Raw genomic sequence first — 15559 nt, forward strand, 5'->3', positions numbered from 1 at the left:
GTTTCTGAGGTCACTACTTGCTTTTCTGGAGTGGCAGCTAACACTGCTCCAGTCAATCCCTTAGGGTCAGCCTGAGCATGATATTTGCACAGGATTTCCAAGGTCTCATTTGCATTATTTGTCTGGAATCACACTGACGGTGGAAATCTCTGAGCCTGCACACTATGCTAGTGGGCCACAAGGAAGGTCACAAATGTTGCTATCTCTCTGGACAGGGACTATGAACTTGCTTCTTTAAAGCCACTTCCAACACTTATACATGAGAGAAACATGGACCTGCTATAAGAGCAAGAAAAAGGTTGCTAGAAGGTAGTCCTTCTGGGACAGCTGCTTCATTGAAACAAGAGTCACCTTAGGTCTCTAAATCACCAGGGGAATCATCTTGGCTACCTACTGCACAATCTCACTCAGGCTGCACCTCATAGAAGTAGTAGATTCAAAGCTAGAGCAAGTAAGTTAGCTGGCATAGATGCTAGACATGGTTTTAAAAGGTAGTTTATAAATTCACTGAATGGAATTGTTTACAGCTTTTGATGAATACTATTATGGAAAGTAAATAGCTTCTGAGTTTTGTTTTCTGTATGCTTATAACTTTTTGAAGTTGAATGATGGCAGAAGAAAATTAGATTATTGGATTATGTAGGAAATAGACAGAAATCTCAAACAGTTAAGGACTGTTAAGGGAAACTGGCAGGTATAAAATTGTTTTATTTAGTCTTTCAACTTTTATTATTAAGAACACTAGGCTATAAGTTATCATTGCTTTTCCCTGGCGATTGGCTCTCCTGTTCCTAGCTTCTCCTTCCTGCGTACCCTCTTCATTCTGTAGAATTAGTAGGCCTTCCCCAATTCCCCCATCCAATCCTGTTATGCAAAGCATTCTGCACTATTTTTAAATGTACTATTTAAAATTCATTATCTCATTTGCTTTACTCATGTAGAGGATAAACATCAACATGGACTAGTTGGACCGAACTGCCTAGTCCCGTGTTCAAATTTCTATGTAATGCTATATTTCAGGGAGCACATTCGGTGCGAAAGCTATTGGTTCAGACACACATGTTTGCCTGAGCTTTGAAAGTGTAAATATCAAGTAATTTAGATCTAGTCCTTCATTCAGAGAATGATGTATCTGATTACAAGTAATATTGCTTTACTTTGTCTGCCTCCCAAAATCAGAATATTTTTGTTTTGATTCATAAATGAAAGAAATTTAAGCATAAATTTTACATGTCAGTGTTTTTACATTGAAAAACTCCACTGAAAATTCTTACATGATACAGAAAAAGCAGAATACCGGAAGCAGTGAAACCCTGAGCATATCATGTGATCACTGAAATGACCTTCAGTTGAGAGTCCTAACCTGTCACCTGATAGTAATAGTACAGATAAAATACAAAGTATAGAAATAAAATAGAAACTGAATAAAATTACACCTTTATTGTGTTTAAAAAAACAAGGTATTTGCAATAATTGTTGATGTTTGCATCAAAGTCCTGAAGGAGTGGTACTAACACCAGAAATGTTGGAAGCTGAATTCCCAATGATTCAAAGTTCATTCCGACGACCAGAAAGTCCAATGGATGGAGCAGCAAAAGAGGATGGGTAAGGACTTTATACCACATGTATATGGACTGAGAACTGGGGAGATTTTCATATCTTTCATATCTGGAAGAAATGTTCGGGGTAACATTCAATTTAGGCAGGGTCAGAAAACAGGCAGTATTGGATTGACCTCCTATTGTTCATCCACGTTAATGGAAAGGAGACCCAGGCAGCATGTGTAATAGACAGCCAATCTGATAATGTCTGTGTAACAGTGCCGCCGAAGTTAGTCCCATTATCTTCTTGGAATTTTTAGCTGTGATTTCACAGGGGATCAATAAATTGAGTAGAATTCCCTGAGAAAGAATTGCTCTAGTCATTGTGTGTAGCAAACAAAAAGATCCTGTTAATAATGTCAGTAAATATGATAATTGGAGCTGTTCTTCCATGATGACAGAATTTGTACTGTAAGTAATCCAGAGAGACGACAAAAGAGATTTACTGGAATGATGCTAGGGAGTAAGCTTCAGTTCTGTTAGAGAAACTTGGGGCTAAATTTTGTTCTGTCGATTGGGGTCCCGGCAGTGGGCTAGAAGGTGGGGGAGACCCTGCCTTGGCTCTCTGTCGGACCCCCATTGCAATTCCACAGCGGGCAAGCAATTAACTGCCCATGTCAGGGACGTTGTCCCTTTAAGGGACGAGATCTGCAGTACTGAAGACGTTGAAGACCGTGAGAGAAGTGAGTGGCATTGGGGTCACTGGGGCCATTCAGGCATGATCCAGCAATGGGGTTGGTGGGGGGCTGTGTGGCGATCACTGCTGGGGTGTCCTCTGGGGCCCTGGATGTCCCCCAAAGGAGGGACACCCTGACTTCTCTAGGAGGCCGCCATATTTTACCTGACAGCGTCTTCCCATGGCGATGGGCCCCTACGACTTCAATTAAATTGAGGTGGAGGCAGAAAGAGGCTGTTAAGTGGCCATTAATTGGCTACGTAAGGGCCTCAATTAGCCTGGGGCGGAAAGGCCATTCTCGGTCTTCCCCACCCCAGACTAAATTGGAAGGCGTCAGGAAAGCAATGACACTCTGCCCTCACCTTCTGGCACAATTTTATGGGGCCCCCGCCTCCATTCCTGTCCCTAGGGGGCCCATAACATTCAGCCCTGGGACTCAATTCACTAGAACAGGGGAAAAAAAAGGAGAGAGCTGATAGACAGATTCAAAAATATAGTTGGTGTGGATGAAATTGGACCTTATTGTATCCATTTTCCAGGCACTGTCCCTGGTGAATTCCTGAAAAAGGAATTAGGCCCCTTGAATATGCTAATAAGTGGCCTAATACAAAGAACAAAGAACAGTACAGCACAGGAACAGGCCATTTGGCCCTCCAAACCTGCGCCGATATTGATGTCTGCCTAAACTAAAACCTTCTGCACTTCCGGGGACCGTATCCCTCTATTCCCATCCTATTCATGTATTTGTCAAGATGCCTCTTAAACATCGCTATTGTACCTGCTTCCACCACCTCCCCTGGCAGCACGTTCCAGGCACTCACCACCCTCTGTGTAAAGAACTTGCCTCGCACATCCCCTCTAAACTTTGCCCCTCTCACCTTTAACCTATGTCCCCTAGTAACTGACTCTTCCACCCTGGGAAAAAGCTACTGACTATCCACTCTGTCCATTCCACTCATAACTTTTTAAACCTCTATCATGTCGCCCCTCCACCTCCGTCATTCCAGTGAAAACAATCCGAGTTTATCCAACCTCTCCTCATAGCTAATGCCCTCCAGACCAGGCAACATCCTGGTAAACCTCTTCTGTACCCTCTCCAAAGCCTCCACGTCCTTCTGGTAGTGTGGCGACCAGAATTGCACGCAATATTCTAAGTGTGGCCTAACTAAAGTTCTGTACAGCTGCAGCATGACTTGCCAATTTTTATACTCTATGCCCTGACCGATGAAGGCAAGCATGCCGTATGCCTTCTTGACTACCTTATCCACCTGCATTGCCACTTTCAGTGACCTGTGGACCTGTACGCCCAGATCTCTCTGCCTGTCAATACTCCTAAGGGTTCTGCCATTTACTGTGTACATCCCACCTGCATTAGACCTTCCAAAATGCATTACCTCACATTTGTCCGGATTAAACTCCATCTGCCATTTCTCCGCCCAAGTCTCCAACCGATCTATATCCTGCTGTATCCTCTGACAATCCTCAACACTATCCGCAACTCCACCAACCTTTGTGTCGTCCACAAACTTACTAATCAGACCAGCTACATTTTCCTCCAAATTATTTATAAATACTACAAACAGCAAAGGTCCCAGCACTGATCCCTGCGGAACACCACTAGTCACATCCCTCCATTCAGAAAAGCACCCTTCCACTGCTACCCTCTGTCTTCTATGACTGAGCCAGTTCTGCATCCATCTTGCCAGCTCACCTCTGATCCCGTGTGACTTCACCTATTGTACCAGTCTGCCATGTCAAAGGCTTTACTGAAGTCCATATAGATAACATCCACCGCCCTTCCTTCATCAATCATCTTTGTCACTTCCTCAAAAAACTCAATCAAATTAGTGAGACATGAACTCCCCTTCACAAAACCATGCTGCCTCTCGCTAATAAGTCCATTTGTTTCCAAAATAAGAGTAAACCTTGTCCCGAAGAATCCTCTCTAATAATTTCCCTACCACTGACGGAAGGCTCACCGGCCTATAATTTTCTGGATTATCCTTGCTATCCTTCTTAAACAAAGGAACCACATTGGCTATTCTCCAGTCCTCTGGGACCTCACCTGTAGCCAATGAGGATGCAAAGATTTCTGTCAAGGCCCCAGAAATTTCTTAACTTGCCTCCCTCAGTATTCTGGGGTAGATCCCATCAGGCCCTGGGGACTTATCTACCTCAATGCTTTGCAAGACACCCAACACCACCTCCTTTTTGATAATGAGATGACTGAGACTATCTACACTCCCTTCCCTCGGCTCATCATCCACCAAGTCCTTTTCTTTGGTAAATACTGATGCAAAGTATTCATTTAGTAACTCGCCCATTTCCTCTGGCTCCACACGTAGATTCCCTTCTCTGTCCTTGATTGGGCCAACCCTTTCCCTAGTTATCCTCTTGCTCTTTATATACGTATAAAAGGCCTTGGGTTTTTCCTTAATCCTGTTTGCCAATGACTTTTCATGACCACTTTTAGCCCTCCTGACTCCTTGCTTAAGTTCCTTCCTACTGTCTTTATATTCCTCAAGGATTCGTCTGTTCCTAGCCTTCCAGCCCTTATGAATGCTTCCTTTTTCTTTTTGACTAGGCTCACAATATCCCACGTTATCCAAGGTTCCCGAAACTTGCCAAACTTATCCTTCTTCCTCACAGGAACATGCTGGTCCTGGATTCTAATCAACTGACATTTGAAAGACTCCCACATGTTAGATGTTGACCTACCCTCAAACAGCCGCCCCCAATCTAAATTCTTCAGTTCCTGCGTAATATTGTTATAATTAGCCTTCCCCCAATTTAGCATCTTCACCCGAGGACGACTCTTATCCTTATCCACGAGTACCTTAAAACTTATGGAATTATGGTCACTGTTCCCGAAATGCTCCCCTACTGAAACTTCGACCACCTGGCCGGGCTCATTCCCCAATACCAGGTCCAGTACGGCCCCATCCCTCGTTGGACTATCTACATATTGTTTCAAGAAGCCCTCCTGGGTGCTCCTTACAAATTCTGCCCCATCCAAGCCCCAAGCACCAAGTGATTCCCAGTCAATATAGGGGAAGTTAAAATCACCCACCACTACAACCCTGTTACCTTTACATCTTTCCAAAATCTTTCTACATATCTGCTCCTCTACCTCCTGCTGGCTGTTGGGAGGCCTGTAGTAAACCCCAACATCGTGACTGCACCCTTCCTATTCCTGAGCTCCACCCATATTGCCTCGCTGCACGATCCCTCCGACGTGTCCTCCCGCAGTACAGCTGTGATATTCTCCTTAACCAGTAATGCAACACCCCCACCCCTTTTACATCCCCCTCTATCTCGCCTGAAGCTTCTAAATCCCGGAACATTTAGCTGCAATCCTGTCCTTCCCTCAACCAAGTCTCTGTAATAGCAACAACATCATAGTTCCAAGTACTAATCCAAGCTCTAAGTTCATCTGCCTTACCTGTTATACTTCTCGCATTGAAACAAATGCACTTCAGACCACCAGTCCCGCTGTGCTCCGCAACATCTCCCTGCCTGCTCTTCCTCTCAGTCTTACTGGCCTTATTTACTAGTTCACCTTCATTTATTTCACTTGCTGTCCTACTGCTCTGGTTCCCACCCCCCTGCCACACTAGTTTAAACCCTCCCAAGTGACGCTAGCAAACCTTGCAGCCATGATATTTGTGCCCCTCCAGTTTAGATGCAACCCATCCTTCTTGTACAAGTCCCACCTGTCCCTGAAGCGATCCCAATGGTCCAGATATCTGAAACCCTCCCTTCTACACCAGCTGTTCAGCCACGTGTTTAGCTGCACTATCCTCCTGTTTCTAGCCTCACTGGCACGTGGCACAGGGAGTAATCCCGAGATTACAACCCTAGAGGTGATGTCTTTTAACTTTGTACCTAACGGTATACTTGTTAGAGAGGGGGATAGCCACAGGAGATTCCTGAACTGACTACCTGCCCCTTCTAGCGGTCACCCATCTATCTGCCTGCACCTTGGGTGTAACCACTTCTTTAAAACTCCTGCTTATGACGCTTTCTGCCACCTGCATGCTCCTAGGTGCATCCAGTTGCCGCTCCAACCGATCCATGCGGTCTGTGAGGAGCTGCAACTGGGTACACCTCCTGCAGACGTAGTCGTCCGGAACGCTGGAAGCGTCACGAACTTCCCACATCTCACAGGTGAAGCACTTCACCCCTCTAACTGACATTTCTAGCCCTAATTAATACATTGATTTAAAATAAATAAATACTTATTAAATCCTTACTAAATTGTTATAATTAACTATATGGTCCCTAGTGCTAGATTCCTACTATAAATATTAAATGCTAAGTAAATACAGTAATCTCCTCCCTCTGGTTTACTGACTCTACTTATTAGTTAGTTAATTAGGGTTTTAATCAATTTTTACCAATGTTTTATTTTCAAATTCTGTAAAAAAAAATTCCCTACCAGCCAATCAGGTCACAGCTTTCCTGTGACGTCACTTTCAGGTTTTTTTACCAGAGGTAAGTTTTTTTATACTTAACAGTCTGGAACTCCGCCCTCCGAGTCGTCTCCCAGTCAGCTGTGCTCTTTGGAAGCTCTCGACTCCCCTCACTGAGGACAGGTAGGAAATAAAGGAGCTCCTCACTCCCTCCTTACCGAACTTCCTCAGTTACCAAACTTCCACTATAGCACTCTAATGCAACCCAAGTCAGCACTCTGGTGCAAATATCTCTTTTAAAACTCAAATCATTCATGGGTTTATGCTAATTTTTTGACCCCTCGCCTGCCTGCAGCAAAAGAGCCTCATATGCTGCCCGAATCATGTCAGTTAAACTGACAGCAGGGTGAGTGCAGCATCAACCACCCTGTTCTCATGTGGCATGGGTGTTGAGGCAGAAGGTAAAATTTTCTCTATTATAATACACATAAAAACATAGTACTCATACACTAACTAAATTAGGAATAAATAGCAAATATTTATGGTGACGTGGCCTAGTAGGCCAGTTGGCCCAAGCCTCTGTGTAAATTTTGGGATTGATTTTAAGTATTCTCACCTGGCATTAACGGGGATGTAGTGGCCTCAGGTATTGATATAAAAATTGATATTGATATCGAAATCAGGATCCTATGGCATCACATCAATAGGATCCTGATTGCCATTTTAGGTAGGAACTGGTCGGAGCTTGCACAGTGCAGTTTCCAATCAGTTCCATGAGCAATGGCGGAGAACATGCCCTTTAAGGATCAGTCTTTAATTAAATAATTGCCTTTGCCTATGAGAGCCACTGTCTTCCTCCACCCTACAAATCACATTGCTGGTGTCAGCTCCAGCCTACTTTTCAAGCTTCAACCTATTCAGCTGCATTAGCATGCCTTTGCGGCACACACAATTTGCCCACCGAATTTAAATGAAGCTGGAGCCTCAAAATGACAGGGGTCTCTTTGCCGCAACAATTAGCGGCTGGCCAGTGCACTCTTCCAGTTGGCCACCCAAAAGTGAGAATCTACCCCTTGTTTACGAATCCAAAAATGACAATCAATTAATCAACACTGATTATCTTTTTCTTATAAAAGAGCCACCTAACTATTTGGTTAAGATCAGGATTAAGCATTTTAATGATATGGGTTCAGTTGGTAGCACTCGTGGCTCTGACTCATAAAGTTGTGGGTCCAAAACCAAAGTACTGAGGATGCTGAAAATCTGTAATAAAAAGAGAAAATATCAAAAATATTCAGCAGGTCCGGCAGTATCTGTGGAGAGAGAATCAAGAGTTGTGGGTTCAAGCTCTCCTGTAGACTTGAGCACATTATCTAAAGCTGACATTTCAGTGTACTGCTGAGGGAGTGCTGCATTATTGAAGGAACTATCTTTCATAGGAAATGTTAAACTAAGGTACTGTTTGCCTGTTTAAGATTCCATGGCACTATTCAAAGAAGAGTATAGAGTTCTCCTGGCTAACATTTCTTTAATGCCCAACACAATGAAAAATAAATTCGGTCATTCAATTGCAGTTTCTGAGACCTTGATGTATGTAAATTGACTGCTGTACTTGCCTGTCCCCACATCCCTTGATTCCCTCGGTGCCCAAAAATCTGTCGATCTCTCTCTTGAATATCTTCATCGACTGGGGTAGAGAATTCCAAAGATTCACAACCCTCTGAGTGAAGAAATTTCTCTTCATCTCACTCCTGAATGGCCAATCCCTTATCCTGAGATTGTGACCCCTAATTCTGCACTGAGGGGCAACAGCCTGTCACTGGCTAACCAGTCAAGCCCTCTAGAATTTTAGACAATTCAGTACAATCTCCTCTCATTCTTCTATAATCCAGAGAATATAGGCCCATTCTACTCAATCTCTCCTCAGAGGACAGTCCTCTCATCCCAGGAATTAGTCTTGTGAACCTCTGTTGCACTCCCTCCAAGGCAAGTACATCCTTCCTTAGGTACGGACACCAAAACTGTACACAGTACTCCAGGTGTGGTCTCACTAACATCCTATATTATTGCAGCAAGACTTCCTAGATGTGTAATATGGGTCCATGGTACCATCTCCTGAAGTGCCACTGTGATGCCAGTAGCTTTCGGTGAAGCCTATGCGGCACACCAAGTTGAGAAGGGTGCTCATGTGGGCGTTCCCTGTGTGTGCCGGAAGCAAATGAATTGATCCTACCATGACATCACAAGCCTTACCAGGTGATGTGACTCCCATTTTTCAATTTTGAACCACACAGGTCAATTCAATGAATTTGCTTGTCATTCACCAATGATCTTGGCTGCAAGAGGGTTCCAACTTGCAAGTAAGGTAATTTTGAATAACTTCTGCTATTACAAAGTCTCTGGAAGTACCCTGGAGTGTTTTAGAGGTGTTGTGGTGAGTTCCTGGATTTGGCATGAAGTGTTGCTGCATCCTCACAGGAAGGGCATAGGATTTGGTGACCTGTCCACACAAAGGCTGCAGCAGGTATGTGGGCTGCAGTTGCAGTGCCTCTGGATCTGCAGCACAACAGGGAGATGGAGCAAAGGTTATGGAGGGGGGAAGCTCCACACAATGCCCTATGCCAAGTTGGAACCAGACTCCTCCATGCTCCTTAGTGACAGGAGGCATCTGTCAGGTGAGCCAATGCTTCCTCTATGCTGCTCATCAAAGTGCTCATCTGCGTCCCTGTAGCAGAACTCATCTGCGATCTCTCCGTCCAGTGAGCTGGCAAAAAGACAATGCTTTATCCCGGGCCAGACTACAGCTCACTCGTGCCCAGTGACTCACCATGTGCTGATCCCAACTGTATGCTAACCTCCAAGCTAAGTTAGTGCCAGAGTCTGAGCTGGTGGCTTGAATGTCAGATAAAGTGACAGGGCCTCTTCATCAGTTCTGTGCTGTTACTATCTTCCCTCCTCCTGAGAGAGGGGCAGGCAGCGGTTCATGGGTGTCTGAAAAGCAGGGATTCAAAAGGAGAAGGTTGTTGTGAGGGAAGAGATTGGGACAGGAAGCAAGAGGACTGTGGTGACACCATCTGCAGGTTGCACATCATGCCAGTTAGCAGGATGAGGGTATGCTGGGAGTTGAGAAGGGGCATAAGACAGGAACATACCATCTCCTCAGTATTCGCAGCAAAGCCGGTTGGCACAGGCACTGTCGCTGCTTGCCCCATGATGTCGACTACTATCTCCTCTGCAGGGCTCAGGAGATGCAGATGTCCTTGCCCTCTGCCAATTCTGCTCAGCTCCCTTGTATTGTGAGCCACCTTGTCCTGAAAGGGAGAGGGAAGAATGTCAGTGATTATGCAGCACTGTGTTTTGGTGATGTGCCTGCCACAGTTGAATAACTGGTGGTATATGGAGACAGCAGGAGGTGTGTGAGTCTGGCAGTATCGGTAGGTATGTGAGGGTGAGGTGGAGTATCGGATGTTAGGCATGAATCCTGAGTGCCAGGGAGTGGTGCTGGGTGAGTGATTGGTCTAAAGTGCATTGAGTAGTTTGGAAGTCTGGTATGGCGATAGGGAGGAGATGTCACGTAACGATGTATTTACTGACCACCTTCTTGCGGTACTGCTGCAAGATCCTCGGGGCCTGATGCCAGGAACTGACCTCCCTAGCCACCTCCTCTGAAAACTTTCTGAGGGTGTTCCTGGAGGGCCCTCCGCGGAACCATGGCACCTCTTCTCCTGTCTATTACTAGGGCCTCCAGTGCCCATCCAGTGACCCTGGAATCCTCTCTCTGCCCTGTTTAGAATTGCAACAAATAATATCCAGCAGCAGCCTTCTGTAATTCAATGCAGCTTCCCATTACAGTGGACTGGATGCACCATGTGCTATTGGCACACGCTGCTCAGCTCCCTACTGAGTGCAGAGGCAGCCAGCAGCATATCAGACACTCAGCTCTACACTACAATCAGGTAAATGAGGTGGCGGCACAAAATTTGCATGCCATCTACCTCCGCCTCTAGGAGCACAGGCAGGTTGCGAATCATAACCCGCGTGCGCAAAAAAATGGCGTGGACGAATCTTTAGTCCCTGTAGTCTTATACTCCAACCTCTTTGGAATAAAGGCTAACAACACATTTTCCATCCTAATTTCTTGCTTTTCCTACATGTTAACTTCCTGTGATTAGTGTATGAGGACATCTAAATCCCTCTGAATATCAACTTTTACTAGTCTCTCACCTTTTAAAAAATTCTGCCCTTCCATTCTTCCTATCTAAGTGAATAATTTCACACTTTACCACATTACACTCCATCTGCCTCCATCTGTCACCTTCTTGCCCAATCACTTAATAGGTCTACATCTCAATTTGATAATGCAACCTTCCACAACAGGCCTTCTGATATGCCTTCCTTTTTCCTCAACCAAGAATTCCCCCCCACTGTGGTTGACAGGGCCCTCAACCGTGTCTGGCCCATTTCCCGCAGCGCTACTCTCACCCCTTCCCCTCCCTCCCAGAACCGCAACAGGGTTCCCCTTGTCCTCACTTCCCACCCACCAGCCTCCACATCCAAAGGATCATCCTCCATCATTTCCTCGACATCCAGCGTGATGCCACTACCAAATACAGCTGCCCCTCCCCTGTCAGCATTCCGAAGGGCACCCTGGTCCACTCCTCCATTACCCCCGACACCTCGTCCCCGTCCCACGGCACCTACCCATGCAATTGCAGGAGGTGTAAAACCTGCCCCTTTACCTCCTCTCTCCTCACTATCCAAGGCCCCTAACACTGCTTTCAGATGAAGCAACGATTTACTGCACTTCTTTCAATTTAGTATTCTGTATTCGCTGCTCATAATGTGGTCTCCTCTACGTTGGGGAGACCAAGCGCAGATTGGATGACCACTTTGCAGAACACCTTTTCTCAGTCCGAAAACATGACCCCGAGCTTCCTGTCACTTGCCATTTCAACACTCCCCCCCGCTCTCATGCCCACATCTCTGTCCTGGGCTTGCTGCAGTCTTCTGGTGAACATCAACGCAAGCTCGAGGAACAGCATCTGATTTCCCGATTGGACACGCTACAGCCTACCGGACTGAACATTGAGTTCAATAATTTCAGAGCATGACTGGTCCCCCCCACCCCTGCTTTTTTATTTTTTATTTTTTATTTTATTTTTTATTTTTTATTTTATTTTTTATTTTTATTTTGTTTTAGTTTGTTTCATCATTCATTTCTTTTACCAAGTGCCTGCCCACTGTTTTATTTTCATGTTTGTCCTTTTGGCCAGAGCTGTTCATTATTCCATCATTGAACATCCTCTCTGCACTAACGCTTTGTCTTTCACCATACCATTAACACAGCCTTTGCCTTTGCTCCATGACCTTCTGGTCAGTTATTCTCTGTGACCCTGTCCTATCAACACCTTCCCTTTTGTTATCTTTTGCCTCACCCCCACTTTGTTAGCTTAAAACCTATTACATTTCTAACCTTTGCCAGTTCTGATGAAAGGTCATTGACCTGAAATGTTAACTCTGCTTCTCTCTCCACAGTTGCTGCCAGACCTGCTGGGTATTTCCAGAATTTTTTGTTTTTATTTCAGATTTCCAGCATCTGCAGTATTTTGCTTTTATCTCTGTTTGCAGCCTCTTTATGTCCTCTTCACACTGATCCTTGTGGCACTCAGCTACTTACTCCCTGCCATTCTGAAAATGACCTGTTTATTCCTACTTTCTATTTTCTGTCCGTTAACCAATCCTCAATCCATGCTGATAAAGCACTCCCAATCCCATCATCTCTCTCTCTTTCTTATGGCAAATGTAAATGTAGAGCAACAGTTATAATTTTACATGCAAGTGGTTAAACATTATTAAAAATTATGTCAGGAGTAGCGTATTTGTGAAATGGGCACTTGTTACACGTTCCATGTTCTAGTTAATCACAGTTACTCACTGCAGAATTTGTCATTTCCCATTTGTGCATCAAGTATCCATATCTACCATGGCTTGTGCAGATACCCATGAGCTTCATGGAAGATCGAAGCCAGGGATCTTCTCTTTCAGATATTTGTTTGCGACTTCTTGCGAGGTCTATTTGGCTTTCCAAGCATCATCAGGGTTGAAGTTGCATTGCTGAAAGTTAAGTGTGAGTCCAAAAGGGCTTCTGTGTCTTCAGGTGACATTGAGGGTCATTGTTGAGCTCCTGGTGGTTGGGGAAGTGTTCATTTTCATCAGTTTGCTGGACTTCATGGAGGGTTACAACATTGTGGTGAATGGATGGGGGCAGGGTGCGGGGGTGGCTAGTGATGTGCTATAGCACAGGCAGCCAGGGTGTTGAAGTTGACTTGAGGGTTCCAAAGATCCACTGCATTTCCATGTTTAGTTGGACATCAAGAAGTTGAGTGTGACTACTTCTGGTCCATATGAGTACATAGTACTTAGCTATGACGTGCACATTGATCCCTAATATTGTGTAACAACCTTTTGTGTAGCACCTTATCGAATACTTCTGAAAATCTATATATAGTACACCCACTGCTTCCCCTTTATCCACCCTGCTAGTTACATCCTCAAAAAACTCTAATAAATTTGTCAAACACGATTTCTCCTTCATAAAACCATATTGACTCTGCCTAATTATAATGTGATTTTCCAAGTGTCCTGTTACAATGTGCTGATTAATAGATTCTAGTATTTTCCTTGTGTCAGGCCAAATAGCCTGGAGTTCCCTGCTTACTCTCTCCCTCCTTTCTTGAATAGTGGGTTGCGTTGAGCAACAGATTGTGATGTAACATTGACCTGGATTTTTGTTTCATTATCTTAAGGGATCTTAGGCTACAGAAAAACTTCACAGAACATATTTTCTTTGAAGTTAAGTAGGAATATTCTCACTATATTCTAGGCTGATATAAATTGAGGGAGGATTACTTTATATTGCACTGTTGTTTAATTAAAGTTTGTGCAATGTTGACTCTAGCTAAAAGTATTAGAAAGCTTCTATCTGCAAGTGAGATTAGGTAATTTTACTTCCGAATGTGCAACCCCACCTGTTTGGAGCACATATTGACTTCCCACCTGCAGCACAGATTCATAAAATTAGCACCATCTGGCAGTAATAGAAGAATTGTGCATCTTTACATGGATTGTATCTTTAATAATTTGATTTTTGGTATCTCATTGGTCTCATCCCTTAATTTATTGTAATGTAATCTTAAGATCTTTCTGCATATTGCAGTAATACATTTACTGCCTACCTTGGGAGGACAGGTAAAAAGAAAAAAAAAGCAGGAAATTGCAATTCTTTAAAAACTACTAGAAAGAATATTAATCACTGATTTGTTTTCTTTTGCAGTGAGCTCTTAAAGGCTAAACCTTCACAAACATTTTCTGCTGTTGAACCCATTCCAAGGTAAATATTGCATAAAAGAGTTTGTAACTAATTGTTCTTTATCTGAAATGTCTAAGAACTTCATACAGCTGCTGCTTTTATATTCTTCTGCAAATTTTTAACCAGTACAACAATGAAAACCGAATCCTCACAATTTGTTTCACCTGTAAAATCTGAGAGATACAGCGTTCAATCACTCATTGTCAACATATTCTAAGCAATAATAAAGATCATTAAATCACCTCTATTGCCAATTTGAAAACACAGGTTTTTCAGGGTTTTTTTGTTTTGTAATTTTAGCATCAAAAAAGAGAGAAAATCAGAGGAAAAAAATTAGACCCAAAAATGCATGAAATCAGAGAATAACCATAAAGTCATAAATTATTTGGAACATCGCTAAAACCCAAGTAAGCATGTAAGGGACTAGTTTGTTCATGTTGTATGTTTGTTTGGTACGCTGCCACCTTAATTAGTCCAGCTTAGAGAGATTCTTTAGTCTGGAGTTATTAGAACATTACCCTTTATTAAATTATAACAATCTACAGCTTCACACCAGTCTGTGTGACTCCTCGAAAGCCACGTTTCATCTATCTTCAAGTCTCTCTCACGTGTGGTCTTTTACATCATCATGGTTGGAGGTATTCTTTACACTCTCAACATTAACTCTTTCAGATCCTTATACTACAGTTAGTGAACATAATTATTGAGAATCTGAATAATTGTCTCAAGCAGTTAAACAAATAGACAGCCCAAAATTATTTGCACAACTGAAACAAACTACCTGACCTGAGTTCCAATTTCTGTCCATGGTAGTCACAAAACACCACAGAAACCAGCTTGTGGCCTACCATTGATTAATGGCTAAGAGGTTCCCAAAGGGAATAAGTGAACATGGAACGTGCAACAATTTGCAGTATTCTGAAGCACCCCTTATTGAATATTTAAAGTATAGTGTGGACCAGTTAAAGATTATTATGTGAAACATTTCAATCAAGATCATCAATGCATGGTTTTGCATTCCGAATCCAATGCACTTGCATCTCCCAACCTCATTTTCTCCACAAAACAATCAGAGTTAGAATTTTATTATTGGAATCAAGAAATTCTGAGGGAGAAATTGATCTCCATCCCGTCTAATTTCTGGATGAAAAGTAGAAGCTGTGGAACTAATCTCCTGGTGTGAGCACCATGCCTGATTTCTTCAGGAAGTGCAATAGCTGCCAATTTGGCAACTGTCGACTTTTAAGTATCAAAGGTTGTTGTTTAAAACAGGCATTAGGCCCCTGAAACATGCTACTCAGAGGCTTAATACCGTTTGAGAACTCTAGGTCAAATATAGCAAAAACTGGGCAGCTGTCAGATGGTGCCAAAGTGCAGGTAAGTTTTCATTTTTTACTTACTTTAATATGGTTCCAGCAGGAACAGGAGATGCCAGCAGTACTGTAGTCTTGCTTTGTAGGGCCACCTTTCAAAATGGTCACATTGAAAAATACTGGGGGAT

General features: G+C 43.6%; 1 protein-coding gene across 6 annotated transcripts in view; it reads left to right on the forward strand.

Annotated features, from left to right (window-relative positions):
• Nucleotides 1-15559, forward strand: part of cfap221 (cilia and flagella associated protein 221) — a 295786-nt gene that overhangs the window by 259743 nt on the left and 20484 nt on the right. For all 6 annotated transcript variants that reach the window (XR_010975322.1, XR_010975323.1, XM_068035142.1 and 3 more), the window contains exons 23-24: nucleotides 1495-1605; nucleotides 14023-14079. Coding sequence is in view for 4 of the 6 variants with exons in the window: in XM_068035142.1 (XP_067891243.1) it covers nucleotides 1495-1605; nucleotides 14023-14079 (168 nt within the window). In the remaining 2 variants the exon portion in view is untranslated. The remainder of the gene's footprint in view (nucleotides 1-1494; nucleotides 1606-14022; nucleotides 14080-15559) is intronic.

The sequence above is a fragment of the Heterodontus francisci genome, chromosome 7 (assembly GCF_036365525.1).
Source record: "Heterodontus francisci isolate sHetFra1 chromosome 7, sHetFra1.hap1, whole genome shotgun sequence".
In the NCBI taxonomy this organism is placed as follows: Eukaryota; Metazoa; Chordata; class Chondrichthyes; order Heterodontiformes; family Heterodontidae; genus Heterodontus; species Heterodontus francisci.